The sequence below is a fragment of the Bison bison genome, unplaced genomic scaffold (genome assembly GCF_000754665.1).
Source record: "Bison bison bison isolate TAMUID 2011002044 unplaced genomic scaffold, Bison_UMD1.0 scf7180017864029, whole genome shotgun sequence".
Classification (NCBI taxonomy): domain Eukaryota; kingdom Metazoa; phylum Chordata; class Mammalia; order Artiodactyla; family Bovidae; genus Bison; species Bison bison.
In genome coordinates, this window is record NW_011494601.1 from 4,923,796 (window position 1) to 4,946,961 (window position 23,166).

A 23,166-nucleotide genomic window follows, 5' to 3' on the forward strand; every position below is an offset into this window, starting at 1 on the left:
ACATGAATGGGTGAACTGGGAGGAAGAAAGGAAGTTGGGAGGCATTGGACCAGAAAGAGAGGCAGAGAAAGACCCACAACTGGCCTCCTGTGTTGCTCTTTGCACGAACACAGTAAGCAGAGGGGCCAGCAGGGGCTAAAGGTTTAATTGTCCTGGGAAGCTTAAACTGGGGTGATTTTATTCTTTCATTTGTCCCCTTTGTGAATTATAGGCCTGGAGTTGGGGGAAGACGGGGGCCTGTTGCTCTTGCTGTTATGATCCTTCTCGTGATTGTTTGGGAGTCTTCCTCTGATGACTTAGCACAAGTGGTCGCTCTAGTTGTGTCCCTGCAAACCCTAAGGCAGCAGTGGATAGTGGTCGGCAAACTCTCTCTGTAAAGGGTCATATAACAAAGAATTTACAACTGATCACCTCTGCTTTTGAAATGTAGAACCAGCCACCGCAACACCTAAACCAGTAAGACCAGCCGTGTTGTGATAAAACTTTCTTGGAATTTGAACTTCATATAAGTTTTACGTAGTATGAGATATTTTTCTTTTGATTTTTTGCCAACAATTTTCAAACATAAACACCAATCTTTGCTCACTGGCCAGAGATAAGCAGGTACTGGGTTAGATTTGGCCTGTGAGTCACCGTTTGCTAGCCCCTGGCTTTGGGCTGTCATTTTCTACCTTCTGATGTAGTAATGTCCTGTGGGATCCCATTGATGAGTCTAGAATTCAAAGCTCATCTCTTGAGCCAAGGCCAGCACGAGTCTGACTATTTTATCATCATCTCAGCAACAAAGGAAAACAGTTTTATCAACAATTTCCTGGAAACTAAGACTTCCTTTTCCAAATGACGTCAGTATTGCTCTTCTTTCTTATCTCTCCCCATGAATCCTGTTCATATGTATGTATGGCATAGCTTCCTTAAATCTTTTTTTAAAAGAAAGTAGTGATGTGTGTGAATATATATTTTTGTTGTTGTTTAACCACGAAGTCGTGTCTGACTCTTTGCAACCCCATGGACTTCATATTTATTACATCAGTATAGTTTCTGTACACATACTCGAGGTATAGGCATATATTCCCTGGTGGCTCAGATGGTAAAGAATCTGCCTGCAGTGTGGGAGTCCCAGGTTTTATCCCTGGGTCAGGAAGATCCCCTTGGAGAAGGGAATGGCTACCCACTCCAGTGTTCTTGCCTGGAGAATCCCATGGGCAGAGGAGTCTAGTGAGCTATAGTCCATGGGGTTGCAAAGAGTCAGGCATGACTGAGCGATTAACACATGGCATGGATATAACATTGAAGGAATAAAAAATAATAGTACATAGCAAGCACTCAGTGACTGTTTACTTGTTATTTTACAAAAGTGATTTTCTAGTCCCTTGCACAACCCCGTGAGGTCTTCTCTCCAATGCTTGTGCTCTTCTCCCCCGGCAGACCCGAAGTGAAGCTGCCATGACCGTCCTGAGCGGCCACGTGGTGGTCTGCATCTTCGGCGACGTCAGCTCTGCCCTGATTGGCCTTCGGAACCTGGTGATGCCGCTCCGTGCCAGCAACTTTCACTACCACGAGCTCAAGCACATCGTGTTTGTGGGCTCCATCGAGTACCTCAAGCGGGAATGGGAGACACTGCATAACTTCCCCAAGGTTTCCATCTTGCCTGTAAGTCCAAGGTCACGTTACCAATGCTTCTTTCTCCTTTGTATTCACAAAAGAGAAATCCCAGATGAATATAATGGTTGTAGCTTTGATCATGCCTCTGCTTCTTCATCTGGTTATGGGCCTGAGGACTCAGCCCTTCCCCTACACTCTGTCTAGGAATATCCAAACCCTGAGAGACCTTATTAAAAGGAATTTGCAGCCAAGTTCAGTCGCTCACCAGACATGGAGTTTAGCTGATATCAAATGTATTAACCATATCAGTGTCTAAACACTTTCTCTCTTACCTACCCAAACCCAGTGCTTTGCAATAGTATAATGCTTATAGTGGAATTTACATATGGAACTATTTATATCACTTTATTTATGGCATTATAACTGCTTGGAGAAATCTTATTTTATCTTGTTCTGTTTTTAACTAAATGTATTTAACAGAATTTTTATTTCTGCTGTGCAGAGGACCAACCCCTTCTGCTGGCCAACCCCTGCTTCCATCATCGTCATTTAGAAACCCTGTAATGTTTCCATACCATTGCGTGTGTACACATCGGTGCCCATGTGTGCCTGTGATATTATTGATTATAAAACACATAAAAGGAACAGTTTTGGACTCCACAATTTAATGTGAGGGCATGGGGTTCATGATTTGAGAGTCATGTAACTACTTCCTTAATTAGTAATCAATATATTTTCTATAAATTCCCAAATAATTGGAGAGCACTTTACATTTTAACCTTTCCTGTAGTTCTTCAAGCTACAAATCCATGCAAATGCTACTTATTCTCCAGACATTTTTCTTGGAAGTTCATATCCCTAAAACTGAGGGACACAAATTTGATTCTATATTTCAAGAAGTCTGGATTTTTTCCCCACTTTTGAAGCTAAAATTCATTTTTTTCTGTTATTAGCTTCTGGAATCTCAGAAATGGAAAGAATCAAGTAATATAATTCAATAAGAAAGACATAAAAGCAATGCCATTTGTAGCTACCATGTACCCTTATATACACCTAGCACAAAAGACAGTTAATATAGACAATAAATATATAAAGAAGTGAGAAAAATACAGACAGAGATCTTTTGGATGCTGGACCACAAAAGTCAGTTCATCACTGACTTGATGAACACATGTGGCTAAAAATAGTCACCTGCAGAAAATCAAATAGTCTTACCCAGAAGAGCAGAAGCAGAGATATACCTTGCTAATTTCAGGAACGTGATAGTTGTGATTACATATTTCCACCATTATTTTTCCTACATGTGCCTTCCTACATGTCCTTGGGAGCAATAGACTGGGGTACAAAAGTATTTTGTGAAGAGCTTACTGTTTTTCTGGGACACAGTTGTCCACGTGTATGTTGGGGTCTGTGTACGGTGTTTGCTATGTATGGTTGTTTGTTGTGTGTGCTTCCTTCTTCGTGCCCTTGTGCACATCTACTCATCTGCCTATGTCTGTGTGAACTAGTTCTGTTTGCAGCCTCTCCTATTTCAAACCTTCCAAAATTTAGCACACTCAGGCATGGCATATTTGTACAAAATGGGCCCTCACCTTTTTCTTCATCTATTTCATTCCTTAAATTGGGCCATCCCGGAGAAACATGGACTTCTCAGGTGGTGGTGCTGCTGCTGCTGCTAAGTCGCTTCAGTCGTGTCCAATTCTATGCGACCCCATAGACGGCAGCCCACCAGGCTCCCCTGTCCCTGGGATTCTCTGGGCAAGAATACTGGAGTGGGTTGTCATTTCCTTCTCCAATGCATGAAGGTGCTAGTGGTTAAGAACCCACATGCCAATGCAGGAGACTTAAGAAGTGTGGCTTCAATCCCTGGGTCAGGAAGATCTCCTGGAGGAGGGCATGGCAAATCATTCCAGTATTCTTATCTGGAGAATCGCATGGACAGAGGAGCCTGGAGAGCTACAGTCCATGGGGTCGCAAAGAGTCAGAAGTGACTGAAAGAACTTAGCACACGTAGAGAAACACAGTGTTTCTGTGTATGTCATTTGTATTACTTGAGTTTTGAACTCATGTGTGTACAGCTGTACAGGGATTGTCTTATATCACAATTACTGTTGGATTTTCTGCAAGGTGAAAATTAAAAGAATATGGATGTAAGCAGTTGAAGCTTATGCATTGGTGAAATGTTTCAGGAAGCTGGTCAGACTTATTTTGCACCAAAGACCCCAGGAAAGGAGGGGAGAGTTCTTCTCTCAAAAGATCCTGCTCCAGAGCTTGGAACTAGCAGCTTCCCCACCCTATAGGCCTCTTCCTTCATAATTTCACTTTGAAGCAATATTTTGGAGGCTGAGAATAGAATCATTACTGCCACGGAGTCATAAAAAGAGGGCTGATGGCCTTGATCTCTGTGGCCAAGTCTAGTATTCTCAAAGTCCCCTTTCCAGGAAGGAGAATGAGAGGAAGGCATCCAGAGATACAGGCAGTTGGCAGACCCTCTCCCTACTGGCTCAGTGAGTTGAAGGTAACTCAGATCTCTATGAAGGCACATCAGAAGCTGGATTTAGGCTGGAGGATGAGGGAGGCTGGTAGCTGGCCATGAACTCCAAAATGATGCCTGTGGGCCCCTCTTACATGGGATGGCCAGATTATTCGGCCATAGCCCTCGACGAGGACACAGAGCATGTGGGGGTCATGCCCCTGTCCTTCAATCCTAACCCTTATATTTTACCAGTGGCTACATTTCTGACCTCTCTGTCATTCCCTCCTTTGTTTTGTCATTCAAATGTAATTCCCCATTGTTTTCTGTTGTTATGGGACATTTCAAAAAATCTGTTTACTGGCTTATTTATTTTTAATTACTCCAGTAATATACAAATATGTTCTTGTTATAAAATATTCAAACAAAAAAGAAGTATGTAAAGTCAAAAACAAACTTTTCCTTCCAGTCTTATTCCCCTCCCCAGGGGTAATTACTGTTATTAATTTAGTGTGTACTTTTTCTGAACTTTCTCTCTGAAAGTTTGTATATACATTCATGCATGTATAGTTCTATTTTGTGGGTTTCTTTTTGCATAAATGAAATCATACTTTCTGAATTGCCTAGAACTTGTTTTTTGTTTGTTTGCTTTACTTGCTCCTCTCTCTTTGAGATCCTTCCAAAGCAATACTACATGGAGAACTCTTTTTCAGTCCTTTTACCTACTACAGAGACTTCCACTGTAAATCTATCTGATGGTGTATTTAACCAGGCCTATGTTCTTGGACAATGACTCGACTTCCTTGTTTTTTTTTCTTGCTCAAAAGATGCAGTGAAATGATATGACGTGAAGCTTTACCCACGCTTCCATCTCCCCTTTGCAAGATGCACATTGATTGCACTCTCTCCCACCTCTTCCAAACTGAGCGCTGCATTCAGCCCCACCTCATCACACCATGCTCCCTGGCTATTTCCCCTTGGCTGCCTTGGAAATTCTAGTTGGAGCTGCTGTCTTTTTGCCTGAGACGGAAGTGACTTGCTATTAAATAAACAGGCATTTGAAATCCACCCCTTTGTTACATTCTGAAAGCCAGAGGTTGCCACAGGACAGTTACTTAAATCAAGACAATTTCCAGGCAGGAAGAAGATGTAGAACCCTAGCATTATTCCTCTCCCTCGTTAGTTAGTAATAGCTTGATTGAGTATTGAGAGCAAGCCTAAAATGCTGCCATCAGCACCAACTACCCTTTAGATTAGCACACAGCTCCTATTCCCTTGAATGTAGTTAGGCCAGCTTAATGTCAAGGCATAAAAAAGATACTTGTTAAATAATTTCCCAGAGCTCCGGCTCAATCTTTAATTTGTTTTTATTTTTTCCCCCTCTTTCCCTCTCGTCCCTCAGTCTCATTTTTGCTTCTCCTTTTTTTTTTTTTCTCTTTCCTCTATGCCAAAGGGTACGCCATTAAGTCGGGCTGATTTAAGGGCCGTCAACATCAACCTCTGTGACATGTGCGTTATCCTGTCAGCCAATCAGAATAATATTGATGATACTTCGCTGCAGGACAAGGAATGCATCTTGGCGTCACTCAACATCAAATCTATGCAGTTTGATGACAGCATCGGGGTCTTGCAGGCTAATTCCCAAGGTAAGGACAGCCTGTAATACTTCTCTGCTGTGCCTACAGGGGACAGGGGCTGGCAAGAGGGATATCCTTCACTCAGTAATTCAAAGAGGCTCACATCAGCCTGCCTGGTAGTGAAACCTGCTGTGGCTGCCGCAGCTTTCAAAGGGGCATCTCCTGCCTCTTCTTGCCAGCCCAGGAAGCGGGCTTGAGACCTGAACACCCACACTCACAATAGACTGCCTTCCCGAGAATGATCCAGCTTTTGAAACACCACCCCCTCAGCCTTCCCAAACAGTGGCTTCATGACCAAGGTCACCAGCAAAATGTCAGAGCACTGAAATGATGCTGGCCAAACAGTTCCCAATGTTTCTGCCGGACACATATTTTTGCCATTGACCTGGGTTAAGCTTTGCCATTGTTAGAGCTGCACGGGGGTGTTAAGCTTTGCATTGTTACAGGATGATCAGGGGATGGTGGCCTCTGGAGAGTGAGGACTATATGGACACTCAAAGTCATTTAGCAAGAGGTGACACTTGTCAGCCCAGGAAGCGTTCTCTGTAGGAGGCACGGTGGCTTTAAATGACACATCTGCCATCTCTGCTCTGCCCCAGTCTTTCTTGTCATTTGCTCTGGGATCCTGGACAGATGGTAACAAGTAAAGATGTTGTCTAGGAGTCTCAGAGAAGCAGCACTGCTGAACCCCTGCAGCAAACAACCTCACTCATCATGGCCTTGACGGGATTGGATGGGAAGTGTGTTCTGCCAAGTAACACCTCTGTGTGGGTTTGCCATGAGCTGGAAAATCATTGTCACACGTGGTCTGCTGGATGGGTGGCATTGGGTGCCTGATGGGGACCTGAATGCCATCACCCCAAGAGTAAAGGTAGACGATGCACAGCCCATGAGAACTATAGCCACTGGGCGATGAAGCACCGTCTTGGTGGTTTGATAAAGCTCCATCCTGCAGCCTAGGCCTATGTGCCACATTATCTTTGTCAACTCAGCATCACCACTGCCTCCTCCTGAGGTCTCCTCAACATCACAGTGAAGCCAGGAACGATAGTTCCTAGAATCCCTTTACCTGCATGGTTATGGGCTGGAGTCTACCAATGAGAGAGGACTCTGGGTCTATCTAGATGGTAGGAGAGAAAAAGAAGCCTTAGTTCTTGGGAGGCAGTTATAGCCAGACCTTGAACAGATGCAAGGTTCAAAGCGACTCTCAGCAGAAACTTTGGCAACCACTGACTTTGCTACTTGAAATGGAGACTGGAGTGCGAGTTTCCCTGAGGGTCCCGAGGTTCTGCTGAAGTTCAGGAGAACTTCCCCCTTGGTGTTGCAAGTGAAATGGATAATGCTGGCCTCTTTGACTTTGCTCCTCCAGCCCTTCTCTAGGTAGTGTCAGCCTCTAGTTTTCATCTTACCTGTAGCAGAGTGGCTTCTATTCTTGACATACCCTGGTTGATACAGCCTGTAGCTTGGTTTTGGCCTCTCCACTCCACCTCCTTTGCCTTGCCCCCCAATTTAAATCTTGGTCTCCATTTGCTCGGTCATGCCTGCTGGACAGAGCAATGTGCCAAGGCCCGAAGAAAGAGCCTAAACTCTTTCCTGCCTCCTGCACGGCCTGCTCAGGGAGCTGAGATGACAAAGGATGAGAGGAAACAGTGAGCTTGTCTTGTTGGAGAAGGAAGAGGCAAGCTAGGTTTTGGTTTCTGCCTTTAGGGAGTTGATCTTCACTGTGTCGTCCCACCCATACCCCAGTGTGGGCATCACACAGGGACCATGTAGAAATGCAGACTCTCATGCCACCCAGACCTACGTGGTCAGAACCTGCATCCTAACAGCATCCCTGGGTGACTGTGTGCACTACTTTAAGGCACAAAAAATGTTCACATTCACAGCACGGGGTCCAGTGGACACATGACCCAACCCAATTAGATGCCCCTCTTCTCCTGGCAGGAACTAGCAGAGGGAATGGAAAAAAGTAGAAGCAGGGGAAGTGCTCCCTTCAGGTGGAGAAGGAACCAAATTGGGGGGCAGGTGGGAAGGAAAAGACTCCCTTTCCCCAGCATGCCAGTTTCCTCCCAATTCAGTAATCATAACTTTCAAGGTCCTAGTTTAGTATCTTGACATACAGTATAGTCACATATGCATCTGACGTCAGTGTTTCTTCCAGCTCTCTTAAACCTTTTCCCAGACTCTGAGATCCTATTTAATGGCCAAACTGGTTTAAAAAAAAATGCTTCCCCTTTCCTCTAAGATACTCACTCAATCTCAAAAGCCTTCTTAACTGTTTTTATCACATCAATAAGCAAGAAAAGTAGATCTTGGAAGGAGAGAAGGAAGAGTAAGGGAACTCATTTTTTTCTGCAATAAAGAGGGGCTCTTTTGTGTAAATAAACATACACAAACACACACACACACCCCAGAAGAGGCAGAGGATGTGCTCTATGGCTGGTGGTAGTCTTCAGAGACTCCTGGTTGGCACTGGAGTGGAGTGTACATCCCCCAGTAACCAGCAAGCATTTCATTCAACTCTTAATGAAGGACTGTTGAAGCTGTAGCCTCACTGAGTCCATATTCCCTCTCACTTTCTTATTCTACCTGCTCCTCTCTTGTTCTTGACCTTCTAACACTTCCCTGTGGTGACACTCTGACCTTCTAAAAGCGGTGGCCCTGTGGTGGCTGTCAACGTAGGAAGTCACTCCGTGATGGGTGGGTGTTGTAAATTCACCTCTGGTTGCTCACTGTACAGCCCACTTCTCGGGTTCATCCCAATCCATGGGATCAGATGGACAAATTGAGATTCCAACTGCTCCCCCTCCTTGAGACCCCGGTGACCCACTAGAACGTCCCCTGGTCTCAGATACTTTTGTTACCTTTCATCTGGGCATTTGGCATGACCAAGCTCCAAGTGGATTGGAATTACCCTGGGTCGGGAAGATACCCTGGAGGGAAAAATGGCAACCCACTCCAGTATTCTTGCCTGGGAAATCCCATGGACAGGGGAGCCTGGTGGGCTACAGCCCATGGGATCACAGGGAATTGGACACAACTCAGCTATTGAGGTTGATTGCCACTCCCCACTTTCATCACTCTTTATTTTGTAGTCCTTATGAGATCCATTCCTTTGTTTCGCCTTGAGAGCTATGTTTCCATCTCTCCAGAACATAGCAGGTCAGAACTGTGGACCCAGGACAGATGTGTGTCCTCTGGGGCCACAGTCTTCATGCAGCCTTACGGCAAGTTGTTCTAACATGAAATGAAACAAGATGTGTCTTAACATTGAGGAGGCAGAGTCTTCCCTGGGATTTGTGTCCAGACACTTGACATTGCGTGTCACTTGCTCTCCTAGACTCACACAAGCTCTTTTTCCTCTTCTTTTTTCATATTCCCTTTTGGTGTCGCTGTTCTAGCCCACATGGTGTCAGGGCTGGCCCAGCATAGGGATTCTGGACCAGATACTTTCTGAAAAGATCTGAAATGTGATGGCTGGTTGTCAGAAACAATTACAGAGAGAGGTGGCATACTCCATGCTGGACGGTATATCCGATGTGACAGTTGGGTCTATGAGATGCAGTTTTAATATACAGCAGGCAAGACTGCAGTGACAATTATATAAAGCAGGTGAAGCCGCTTCTTGCTGGTCAGCAAACATCAGCTCAGAACCACTTTACAGCTCTTTACCAGCAACTAAGTGCCTTTATTTACAGAGCGCCTGTCACTTCCCTTTGGCTGGAGAGCTGGTGTATTATTTAGCACACATTTATCTGGGGAAAACATTTCAATTTAAATCAGCTGGTACAACAGTGACTCTTGCCAGACTCTGTCCCTGTGGTTCCAAAAGATAGGAACCGAGTCTGATCTTGCAATGGAGGGTGAGCAGAGGGAGGAAGGGTCTATTCTCAGCGAGCTGCTTGAGTCAGACCCTGAAAGGAAGGATCATACGATTGAATTTCCCATTATGTGTTTCTTGCTGTTAAAGTAGAGGTGATTTACAAGGTTATATTAGGTTCAGGTGCACAGCATAGTGATTCAGTATTTTTATAGATTATGCACCGTTTAAAGTTATTATAGAATATTGGCTTTATTCCTTGTACTGTACAATGTATCCTTATAGCTTATTTATTTTATGCATAGTAGTTTGTGTCTGTTAATCCCTTATTCCTATCTTATCCTATTCTCTTTCCTCTCTTGACTGATAACCACTAGTCTGTTCTGTATATCTCTAAGTCTGTTTCTGTTTTGTTATATACATTCACATGTTTTATTTTTTATATTCCACATGTAAGTGATAACATACTATTTTTGTCTTTGACTTATTTCACTAAGCATGATACCTTCTAGGTCAATCCATGTTGTTGCAAATGGCAGAATTAAAATTTTTTTATGGCTAATATTCGTGTGTGTGTGTGTGTGTGTGTGTGTGTGTGTGTGTGTGTGTAGGCCACATCTTCTCTATCCATTCATCTTTTGGTGAAGGCTTAGGTTGCCTCCATATCTTGACTATTGTAAATAATGCTGCTATGAACAGTGGGATTCATGCATTTTTTTGAATTACTGTTTGTTTGTTTTTTGGGGGGATGTATACCTAGGAGTGTAATTGCTATATTATGTGGTAGTTCCGTTTTTAATTTTTTGCTATTATGCAGTTATATCTAGTTATGAAATGAGCATCTATAGTTTCTTCCTGCTTAACCTTCTAGTAAGAGTAAGTTTTAAGGGAAAGAAAGAGGAGTAAGTGAGTGGCCACTATGCATCAGGCAGTATAGCACCCAGAACACACATGAGTGTTGAACAGTGCAGATCTAGAGCAGAGGCTTATTGCCTTGCTAAGCGTTTGGATTTATACAAATATGATGATTAAATCTATCTTTTAAAAAGATGATAGGAAAAATATGACCATGGTAGAGGTGGAAAGAGATGGTGGCGTGAGCTACATGAGAAGACTTCTTCAGTGGACTAGAAGGGATCAGATGAGGCCCGACAGGACAGGTTAGTGATGTTAGTGGTGAAGATGACAGAAATTGAGATGGATCTGAAATAGAGGAAACAGTCATTGAAGACTGGTTGATGGGAAGGAAGGTTGAAGACTGGTTGATGGGAAGGAAGTGTGGATGAGTAAGGATGAGGAGTTGGGAATGCATTTCAAGGTTGGCCACTGAGTAAATGTATAAGTGATTAAGCAAAGGACCCAGAAGAGGAAACAGACTTGGGAGAGAAGGTAAACATTTTGTCTTCGTTCATTTGTATTGAAATTTTCTGGATAATATCCAGCAAGAAATAAGAACATATGGTTATAAGGATAAAGTTAGATTTGCAATTATAGACTTGGGGGTCATTGGTGATAGACAATGTATAGGCCTTGAGGATGGATATTTCTCAGGGAGACAGGCAGGACAATTAAGAGAAAAGGGATTCATATGGAACCTTGGAAACATCAATATTGAAGGGACAAACAGAGGAAGAGAACCCAATGAGAGGGCTGAGGACAAAGATTTAGGGGAATAGGAGTAGGCGGTATGAAGGTAAATGAGAAGAGAGTTGGATAAATTCCAGAGCCACCATCTAGTCTCCTTATTGTTTGCCCCTATACATGTTTTCTTGAGTAGACTCCGGGCTCTCTGAGAAACAAGGACTCTTCCTTATCTTGCTCACCTTCATGTCTCCAGTTTCTCTAAGCACAGGACCTGACACAGCGTTGGCATGCCAGAAGAATTTGCTGGGCTGAACTGATTTGAAAAGAAACAGTGATTAGCACTGTCAGATACTGCAGAAAAGTCCAACAGACAAGGGCTTGAAAATGCCAGCAGTGCATTTGACCCTCAGGAGGTTCCCGATGATCTTAGCAGGAGCAGCTGCTGTAGCTTGTCACTGGTAGAAGCCATCATTCAGGCGGCTGAAGCCTTGATGGTAGGTAAGAATTGGAGACCCTTTATTACTCTTTCAAGTGGAGAAAGGGAGAGAAATGGGATAGTTCAGAGGAGCTCAAAGAAAGGAATTCCTTTTTGTTTTTAGAAGAGGGAAAAATACGCCATAGTTGTTGCTACGTAAGACTAGGGTGAAGCCCCAGAGAGGGAGAGAGTTTGAGGCTATAGGACAGAGTTGTTAAATGATAAAGAGGAAATCAGAGAGAAGCAGGAGAGATCAGGTGACCTTTAAAAGGGTAAGAATGACTCCTGTTCCTCTGAGTCAGAAAGCTGGATGGGGAAGATGGAGCTGGAGGAAGCTTCAGTCTGATGGCTCCTCCTTTCTTCATGAAGCAACCAGCTTGGCCTTCCTTGAGGAGTTAAGGAGTTGGACAGTTTGGATAGGGAACTGATGGTAATCAAGGGTCAGTGCAGACATCACGGGAAACACGTAAGGAGATGATTGGATTTAGAGGGGGCTTGTAGGCAGATAGGCCAAAAATGAAGCAAGAAACAAATCCCTGTGAGGTCAAAGAACAGGATTGTGAAGTAAAGGAGTGGGAGAGCCAAAGGGTGGGAGGTTTGAATAGAGAGAGGAATATGTGATGACTTCAGAGAGTGAAGTGTTCCTTGCAGAGCCAGAACAGAGCTTGGTGGTATTGCCCTGAAAACAGTTCTTCTCCACAAGGACTTTGAGCCCAAAGCAAAGATCACTTGGTCACCACCAGCACCATCGCTACCCATCACCACCACCCCTGATCACAACAATCATAGTAATTCTTATGCTTTTGGAACATTTCCTGCCATTCTGTGGTAGGTATTTTTTCAACCAAGACAATATGCATTTCTCAAAGCACCAGTTTCTAGCCTTGGCTGCACATTGTAATCACATGAAAAATGTTAAAAAAAAAAAAAAAAATCTGTGCCTGAGTTTCCCCTTAGCAATTGTGATTTAGCTGGTGGAAGGTTGTACAACCTGCGGATCAGGAGTTTCTGAAGCTCCCTGATATTTCCTGGGTGCAGCTAGGGTTGAGAACCACTGTCTAGAACCACTCCTCTGGTCAGTCCTCAGAGGAGATGTATGAAATAAGAAGGTTACCATTTTGATTGTAAAAAGGAAGAAACTGAGGCTTACAGAAGCTAAGTAATAATTTTAACCTGAATCTCCTGATTTCCTGGAAATCCTAACCTTTAAACTAAAACAATTCTGTTGTCTTGACAGGGCTTCCCAGGTAGCTCAATGGTAAAGAATCCACCTACATGCAGGTTAACACAGGAGACTCAGATATGACCCTGGGTGGGGAAGATCCCCTGGAGAAGGATATGGCAACCCACTCCAATACTTCCTGCCTGGAAAATCCCATGAATAGAGGAATCTACCAGGCTAGAGTCCCTGGGGTCGAAAAGAGTCGGACACAACAGAGCAACTAAACACGTATGTCTGTTGTCTTGACCTGTTGGTCTACATTCTTCTTTTTTGTATATTTTTGGGTGATCATTAGCTTTCCCAGTATTGAAAATCCTTAGGTGGAAAAAGGGGATGAGGGAATGCAGTGGGCAATCAGGCTCTGTCTTCTGCCCAACTGGCTATGTTTGTCATTTGGTTTCTGTCATATGTTTCAAAGTGACAAGTAAAGGATATTAGTTGCCCAGTAGACAGACCTTCTTCTTGACCACAGCTTTTGAAAGGTGGCAGGGCTGAGATCTAGGACTACATAGCTATTAAATAGCACTTACCTTAAAGCCAGCAGCATGCTTCTCCCAGTGTCTGGATCTCTTCAAGAAGATGGCAGGGGTTTATTTTCATGCCTGGGCTAAATTCGGTTGTTGGTGTTAGGGTTCCTCTCTTGTTCTTCTTCCTCTTATATGCTTTGCATTCATCTGATTCATGCTATCTGTCCTGAAGTTGTCAATCCAATCCCACAAAAATTTATTAAGCATCTGTCATGTGCCCAGACTGTGCATGGCAGGCATTCTTGAGGAGTCAAGAGTCATAATGCACATTCTCAGTCTTTGCAACTTCCTGCTTCTGCTAAGTCGCTTCAGTTGTGTCCAACTCTGTGTGACCCCATAGACGGAAGCCCACCAGGCTCCCCCGTCCCTGGGATTCTCCAGGCAAGAACACTGGAGTGGGTTGCCATTGCAACTTCCTAGCAAATATATAACTCTTCTTCAGGACGCTGGTTGATTCTTGTGAGAGAATTAGCATCTATTGAGGCTAACACCGGGGGCAAGAAGAGAAAGAAAGTGGGTTTGAGAGACACTCTGGAAAAAAGTACTCAGGGTTTCAGTAGTTGGAAACAAATAGAACTGGCTGTAGTCAGAGAGCAGAATGGCGGTAAGAAGGACAGCGGTACAGGGGGACGTGTTTGAGGGACAGCAGTCAGTACAGTTTGGCAGGAGCACGGTGTGTGTATCAGGGAGCAGGGAGGCATGAGCCTGAAGAGTGGGTTGGGCATTGAGGAACTTTTTTATTTTACTTAAGAAGCTATAAATAATTTTTTATGAGTCTGTATGTTAGGAAGCTATAAATAATTCAGTAGGCACTAGGGAGCTACAGAAGATTTCAAAGCAAGAGAGTGGTGGGATCAGACCTGAGCTTTGGAGAGATTGACCTGGCAGCCGTATGAAGCACTGTTTCGCCTAGAAAGAAGAGGATGCAGAGATACCGTGTAGGAACAGTGGTTACCCAGGAGGAGATCAGGAACCTTGAATCAGAAAAAGAAGGGGAGAATCTCGTGTGAGATGAGATGGTGAAACGGACTCCATGAATGAACGTGAGCTTCCTGCCTGGTGATGGAAGCCAGGGCCCATGCATAGGAAGAAGCTTGTGGAGAGGAGACACTGGCTGTAGGAGGACGCAGTAGGTGTCAGTGTTGGTCAGTTGGTTGTGTTGGGTTTCAGTTATGATTCTTTTCTGCATGGACTCAATGGAAAAGTCCAGGTGGGCCTGAAGGTGGGTGGAAATGAAATCCTGACTCCAGGAGAGGGTCACACTTAGAGATCCATCCCCTTGCTCATGTTCTAGGAGTGGAGAAGAGACTCAGGGGAGAGGATCCTGAAAGCAAGCTGAAACACAGAAATCTGAAGACCATTTTAGAAAGGACACGGGGAACCATTGGTAGAAGCCAGAGAGTCACAAACTGAGCCGAGTTCTCAATGTCCTTGAGGAGGGAGGAGCATGTGTCTCAAACTCGGAACAAACGTTCACTGCCTATTTTCCTCTAAATAAATTTGTTTATGTTTTATGCCTTCTTACAGCCACAAGTTTAAAAAAATTATAATAGACTTACGTAAACACACCAGCAGGCACACAAGCTTGAGACACATGCATGTGTGCACACACACACACCACGGTTCCTCCAGCCCTCCATGACCCTCAGACACAGTCACACTAAGTAATGTCCATGTAGAAGCAGATACTCTCCTTTGTCTGAATTTCAGCAAAGGTTAAGAGCCTCAAGTAGGGAATGACATTTTTCTTTAGAAGTATGGCTGTAGTCCTTGGAGAGCCAGCATTAATTGGGGGCACAGGGTACATCCTAAAGTCTGAGATAGCTTTTACTGTTCCAGAGAAGAAAATGTGACTTCTGCTTTATATATGAGGGAGATCATATGAATTAAGATCTCTAAATTATATTGGACAACAGGAATCTGGATTCAAAAGGGACCTTCCTAAACTTGAATTATGGGACAAAATCCACAGAATGGAATGGAATGAAGACCACTCAGCATTAAGTTTCAAATAATTACTCAAGACAGGCTGGATAAACCTTGCTGATAGAGGTGCAATTTGTTTGGAGCAGTGATTGTTTCATCCTGGCTGGTCTGAGAGGGAGTGTGTCAAGAGCTATGAAGATCTGAAGGAAGGCATTGACAGACAGGGAATGCTGCCAAGGGGACAACCAGAACGGGGAAATGCTTGACTACATGTCACTTGCCCAGCAGTTAAGAGAATGAGGCTAGGGACTGAAAGGGTGATTTTAGCTTCTGCTCCATGGAACAAAACTGGGATTGATGGCTAATGATTAAGGAGAATCAGATTTTAACCTCGCAGAAGAAAGGCATGTCCAGCACAGAATAGCCTGCCTAAAACGATAGTGAGAGTCCTATCGCCACACGACCATTTGCCAAAGGCAAGTTCCCGGCATGATCTTTTTGACGGCAGGGAAATTGAATGAGATGAGTTCTGTGGTCCTTTATAACTGTGGGTCGATCTGTTATTTTCTTGATTTTGATGATACAGAGCTCTGTGTTTTAGCAGGTCTTACTCCAGAAGCGGGGCTACACTCTTTGGCAGAATTGGGGTTATACCAGATCTCTTCGTGGAAACTTTCATGCCTTCCAGAATGGCCCTGTCTTTGTGTCTGAGATGGGGAGTGGCCTGCATCGGGGTGAGCAGCTGCACATCTGGCTTTTGCATTATTTTGACGGACCACCCCCATCTTCAACTCCCATGTCAGCCCTCAACACCTGCCCTTTCCAGTTTTCTCCCTCCCTCCCCTCTCCCAGCAGCCCTCCCATCCTGCACCCAGGACTTCTCTCGCTTGCAAGGGTACCTATACACATATCCTACACACATTCTCCCTGAAACCAGAGAAGCCTTTCTTTCAGCCTCCCATATAACATTTCATTACCACAATATTCTCTCTCAATTCTGAACTGGTGGTGGGGGAGAAGCCATTTCTCTTTATACCCACCAAACGAACAAAGCTCAGCGCTAAAATATTTTTCTTCACTTGTAACTGAAATGGCTGTTGGCTTCCGTCCCAAAAACCAGAAAGACAATTATACTTAACTGTTTAGAGATTTATAAATACCACACTGGAGTAGCCTCTAGGTAGTAACTTTAGATACCCAGCCCAATAATTTTCTTTTATTGGTTTGTGATTTAGATCTTATTTTGAGTCCTCTATAATAAGAGGAGTACATTTCATTAAAAGAGCTTACTAAACAATAAAGAAAATCTGGCTCAGGGCTCTGAGCGCGTCTCAAGTACAGAAAGGGGCCTGCCCCATCCCGTTTCTTGCATGGACATCATGAGATGGATCTCAGCACAGTGGGACACATGTATTTCAGCAAAGCAGTCATTGCAGCCATTTTCTAAATGACTTCAACTTGGGAGAATTTTTCCTACACAGCGTATTTCACCACATGAGAGATGCTCTGAAGACTGCCATCTACTATTCTGGCAATTGATTGACACTGAAGGAAACAAGGAAAAACCACCACCATCACAATCTGTAACAGGAGATCGAGGAAGGAGGGATACTTTCTGAACCTGTGGAGGCTTTTAGACCCTCCGTAAAACGAGATCTAATTAGGGGAGTGGAGATGGGGAAGCGAAAGTCAGAATGGACAGTATCACTTATTCCTTTCAATAGCCTGCTTAGCAGAATTTGCTTCCTGACTCAAGCTGTGCCCAGCTTGGGACAATTGCAGTGAGAGGAAATCTGAGCTTCAGAGACAGAAAACAGATGTGGGGAGGTGTTGGGGTGCGGCTGAACTCATTGTCCAAGCATCAGGCTTTCATGAGCTGCTTAGCTACTCAAAACTCATGTGCCTAGTTAATGCTCTTTATAAAAAAACTACTATCCCCCCTTTTATCTTCAGATGAATCATGTACCATGCATGTTCATAGACAATATCTTATTTAATCCCCCCAATAACCTGCTCAGGCAGATGTGATTTCTTTCTACTTTACAGATGAGAAAACTGAGATTCAGGAAAATACAGCCACTTTGCCCAGAGCCTCTTAGCTCAGATCCCCAAACTGTCTGATTCCAAAGCCTGTACTTTTTCTTACCACATCAGTCTGTTCTCAAAAGAGAACAAGTGTTATTCTGAAGCAAGCAGGCCTGCATCTATCCATCTGCCTTTCAGGCTCATGGAAGCATCCCTGGGGACAAGCATTCAGGGAAATGGAAGCACTCAAGGCTCACCAGACTTCCAAACTGCCTCCTGTGCTCAAGGGCTAACTTTGTTCTGAATGCCCTTGTCTCTGGACATCCTCATTTTGTGTGACCCTGATCCTCTGTACCCCAGCAATCAGAGACACTAGGACCCTCTTGGTATCACTTCATTGCCATAACAACTGGACAGACAAGAGCAGAGTTGGGAGAAGAGTTCTTCTTACCTGCCTCTGTGAACAATATAATTGTTGAACTTATTTTCCTGTTAATATACATTTGATTTTGAAGCTGTCAGAAAGAAGGTGGAAAGTTTGAACCAGACATTGCTTTCTTTTGTTCAGAAATGTATAAAATATTTCCAGGTTTTATCTACTTATCCCACTTTCCAGGTGGAATTTTCCATGGAAGGCAGAGAATGAACAGATTACTGTAGCTCTCAGAATCTAGGATTTCAGGGTGTGTGTTATGCTGAAAAATGGCCCAGATAAATTGTCCTATAGGAGGAAAGTGTGGTTGTGTAATCAGTTCAGTCCAGTCACTCAGGCGTGTCCGACTCTTTGTGACTCCATGGCCTGCAGCACACCAGGCATCCCTGTCCATCACCAACTCCTGGAGCCTGCTCAAATTCATGTCCATCGAGTCGGTGATGCCATCCAACCATCTCGTCCTCTGTCATCCACTTCTCCTGCCTTCAATCTTTCCCAGTATCAGGGTCTTTTCCAGTGAGTCAGTTCTTCACATCAAGTGGCCAAAGTATTGGAGTTTCAACTTCAGCATCAGTCCTTCCAATGAATATTCAGGATTGATTTCCTTTAGGATGGACTGGTTTGATCTACTTGCAGTCCAAGGGGCTCCCAAGAGTCTTCTCCAACACTGAAGTTCAAAAGCATCAATTCTTCGGTGCTCAGCTTTCTTTATGCTCCAATTCTCACATCCATACATGACTACTGGAAAAACCATAGCTTTGACTAGATGGACTTTTGTTGGCAAAGTAATGACTTTGCTTTTTAATATGCTGTCGAGGTTGGTCATGACTTTTCTTCCAAGGAACAAGCATCTTTTAATTTTATGGCTGCAATCACCATCTGCAGTGGTTTTGGAGCTCCCCAAAATAAAGTCTGTCACTATTTCCATTGTTTCCCCATCTACTTGCCATGAAGTGATGGGACTGGATGCCATGATCTTAGTTTTCTGAATGTTAAGTCTTAGGCCAACTTTTTCACTCTCTTCTTTCACTTTCATCAAGAGGCTCTTTAGTTCTTCACTTTCTGCCATAAGGATGGTATCATCTACATATCTGAGGTTATTAATATTTGTCCTGGCAATCTTGATTCCAGCTTGTGTTTCATCCAGGACAGCATTTTGCATGATGTACTCTGCATAGAAGTTAAACAAGTAGAGTGACAATATACAGCCCTGACGTATTACTTTCCCAATTTGGAACCAGTCCATTGTTCCATGTCCGGTTCTAACTGTTACTTCTTAACCTTCATATAGATTTCTCAGGAGGCAGGTAAGATGGTCTGGTATTCCTGTATCTTTAAGAATTTTCCACAGTTTGTTGTGGTCCACACAGTCAAAGGCTTTGGAGTAGTCAATAAAGCAAAAGTAAATGTTTTTCTGGAACTCCCTTGCTTTTTCAATGATCCAACGGATGCTGGCAATTTGATCTCTGGTTCCTCTGCCTTTTTAAACCCAGCTTGAACATCTGGAAGTTCTTGGTTCATGTACTATTGCAGCCTGGCTTGGAGAATTTTGAGCATCACTTTGTTAGCTTGTGAGATGAGTGCAATTGTGTGGTAGTTTGAGCATTCTTTGGCATTACCTTTCTTTGGGATTGGAATGAAAACTGATCTTTTTCAGTCCTGTGGCCACTGCTGAGTTTTGCAAATTTGCTGGCATATTGAGTGCAGCACTTTCACAGCATCATCTTATAGGATTTGAAATAGCTTAATTGGAATTCCATCACCTCCACTAGCTTTGTTCTTAGTGATGCTTCCTGAGGCCCACTTGACTTCGCATTCCAGAATGTCTGGCTCTAGGTGAGCCAGATAACCAGACCATCTGGGTCATGAAGATCTTTTTTTGAATAGTTCTTCTGTATATTCTTACCACCTCTTCTTAATATCTTTTGCTTCTGTTAGGCCCATACTATTTCCATCCTTTATTGTTCCCATCTTTGCATGAATAGTTCCCTTGGTATCTTTAATATTCTTGAAGAGATCTCTAGTCTTTCCCATTCTATTGTTTTCCTCCTATTTCTTTGCATTGGAAAGGGTGGTTGTATAATCAGAGAAGGTAAAAGAAATCTTATCATTTCACTGATTCACTGAAACTGCTGATGAGATTCCATATGAGGATCAACAGTTCTTTACCTGAGCATTAGTTTTGTAAGTTGCCTGAGGTTAGTCCCTGCTCTTTCCATGGTCCATGCCATTATGACACTATAGGGATCTCTAGGCAGAAGTGACATAGATGTGTAAAGTGAATAGTATGACACAACTTGAATGTACATATTTAATGATATGGGGGCTGGAACATTCTAGAGTACCTTGCAAAATGCATGGTGTGAGGCCTTTGTAATTGCTGAGGCACAAATGAGATCCATATGCTGTGAAGATAGCACACATGCCTCAGGCTATCAAATGAACCTAGCCAATTATCCTGTGTATTTTTGTCTCTACCCATCCTTTTCTTTAGAAAAATTATTTTAATTTACTTATTTATTTGGCTGTGCCTGTTCTTAGTTGCAGCACTGAGGATGTTTGATCTTTATTGCAACATGTGGGATCTAGTTCCCTGATCAGGTATCAAACCTAGGTCCCCAGCATTGGGAGCACATAGTCTTAGCCACTTAACCACCAAGGAAGTTTCATTACTCATCCTTTTATAGGCAAAAACTCATGTGAAGTCCTAAAACCTTTATTTCCTTTTTTTAAAAAATAGCCCTGCAAAAAAGTCAAGTGACTTATAAATGACTTTAGTTTTGGACTGACAGAATATTTAAGGGTATGAGTGGTTATACTTCAAGGAATGTTCTGGAGGAAATTATTCCCCCACTGGAAAAGCAATATAGTAGTCATTGAGCATCTTGTTACATATCTCCTGTAAAGAGTTTCTCCCAGATATCCTAAGTACCACTGGCCATCACCACACACTGTGTTATGAGAAGGCAGAAGTTGCTTTGGGCTGCGATGCTCCAGACTCAGTGGACTTGAATTTAAAAATAGGTGTGATTATTGTAAGTAAAGGGGCTGCAGGCAGATGGAAAGGGCTGGGGCAAAGTGAGAAAAGGCATACAAGCAGGAAAGGTCAAGTTTATTCACAACAGGGCACTTGGCTATATGTCTACTGATGACATAGCTGAGGGGCTTAAAGATCTCAGAGTGTCAAAGGAAATGATTGTAGGGGAGATCACTGTTAACTTGGATAGGCTTTCAAAGAATGGCCTTTTCTACCATCTTGCTGACCTCCCCTCTCCCACCCATTATCAGGCATTTAAATGCTTAGCATAGCACCTCACACCTAGTAAATCCTCAGTAGAGCTTGGTGGAGTGAGTAGATACATGATTTAATCCCCATATCTGTGTTTGCAGTCTGCTCTGCTTTAGCTTGCCCTCCAGTGAGATAAAGCAGTTCAATCCCTCTGTTAAATACTACATCCTTTCCTTCCAGGCTTCAGCTACTCTCCATTCATTTGATAGCTGGGCACTGGGCAAGCGTTCCAAAGATCAAAGACTTTGAACTTGTTCATAAGAGCCATGGTCAGACTTGTCCAAGAATTCTCTAGTGCAAATCATCCCATTCTTTTAATCTATGCTAATAGCTCCTGATCCTCAGCATTTTACTAGCCTCACTGCAGGTATATTTCACTGTACCAGCCCAAGGCCTGAGGAGGCTGTAGCATTGAAAGCCTCAAAGTTCAGTAACATACAGAAAACATCTCTACTTTCTGCTCTGGGGGGCTTGGAATGGTTTCTCAGAGCTTCCCTGGCCACATGGAGATTGATGCTGTCTCCTCTCAGCATCTGATAGGCAGCCAACTGTGCTCTATTGCCTGGGTGGGGAGTAGACAAGGGCAATCCAGCAGATGGGTTTTGTTTCTCTGCTTATTGATGTTGAGGGCTCCCCACGTGGCGCTGGTTGTAAAGAATCCTCCTGCCAATGCGGGTGATACAAGAGACGCAGGGTAGATCCCTGGGTCAGTATCATCCCCTGGAGAAGGCACTGGCAACCCACTCCAGTATTCTTACCTGGAGAATCCCATGGACAGAGGAGCTTGGCGGGCCACAGTCCATGGGGGCCACAGAGAGTGGGACATGATTGAGCGACTGAACACAGTAATGGTGAATCACAAGTGGACCGTCAGAGGGATGGCGCCATTGTGTAGGGTCAAGGAACCAAGTTTTAAATCCTACTTATGTCAGTCATGTGGTATTTAACTTTGGATAAGCACTCTGATTTCACTTCTTCATCCCAGAAACGGGGTTTGTTAGAGTGGCACCACCTAAATATCCCGAGGGACTTTGTGAACCCAAGAAGATGATGACTGCAGAGTGGTTTCATAAAACAACAAGGGCTTTAGAGATTGCATTGTGCACTCAAGTTAACCATGGTGTGTGTGCGCTCTAGAACTGAAAACTCGGATGCAGTTTGAATGCAGTTCTGTTACCTACTAGGCGGGGACAAACTATTTAACCTCTCTGTCCCTCAGTTTTCTCATTGAGAACACTAACTGTACCTGGTTCATCAAATTTCTTTGAGATATAAATGAGATATAGGACTTTGTCTAGTCCATATGTTACCTTTACATGAGTCAGAAAAAGTCAGTTCTTTCTTGATATACTTTACTCCCATCTGTTGAAAAATTCTCATAATACACTGATTATCTTTGAACAGTATGCTTTTCTACCATCTGCTGGGGAAAAAAAAAAAAAAAACATCGTAATAAATATGCAAATATAATGTGTCCACAGTATGAGTGATGCCCACTTGGAAGCTGTTGCTCAGTATCTGACCTTCATAACCATGCATGGCTTGAGTGGATGGATATAAAACAGTATTGAGGGTGTAGTTAGAGGTCAAGCAAATTTAGCCTTTTTGCTATTCAGTTCAGTCAGTTCAGTCACTCAATTGTGTCAGACTCTTTGCAACCCCATGGACTACAGCATGCCAGGGTTCCCTGTCCATCACCAACTCTTGGAGCTTGCTCAAACTCATGTCCATCGAGTCAGTGATGCTAGCCAAACATCTTATCCTCTGTCATCTGCTTCTCTTCCTGCCTTCAATCTTTCCCAGCATCAGGGTCTTTTCCAATGAGTCAGTTTTTTGCATCAGGTGCCCAAAGTATTGGAGTTTCAGCTACAGCATCGGTCCTTCCAAAGAATATTCAGGACTGATTTCCTTTAGGACTGACTGGTTTGATCTACTTGCAGTCCAAGGGACTGCATGGGTCTTCTCAAGGGTCTTCTCCAACACCACAGTTTGAAAGCATCAATTCTTTGGCACTCAACTTTTTTTATAGTCCAGCTCTCACATCCATACATGACTACTAGAAAAACCATAGCTTTGACTAGACAGACTTCTGTTGGCAGAGTAATATCTCTGGTTTTTAATATGCTGTCTAGGTTGGTCATAACTTTTCTTCC

General features: G+C 43.6%; 1 protein-coding gene across 7 annotated transcripts in view; it reads left to right on the top strand.

Moving 5' to 3' along the window:
• Positions 1-23,166, top strand: part of KCNMA1 (potassium large conductance calcium-activated channel, subfamily M, alpha member 1) — a 772,904-nt gene that overhangs the window by 689,897 nt on the left and 59,841 nt on the right. For all 7 annotated transcript variants that reach the window (XM_010834186.1, XM_010834188.1, XM_010834189.1 and 4 more), the window contains 2 exons: positions 1,426-1,650; positions 5,529-5,721. In XM_010834186.1, the coding sequence (XP_010832488.1) occupies positions 1,426-1,650; positions 5,529-5,721 (418 nt within the window). The remainder of the gene's footprint in view (positions 1-1,425; positions 1,651-5,528; positions 5,722-23,166) is intronic.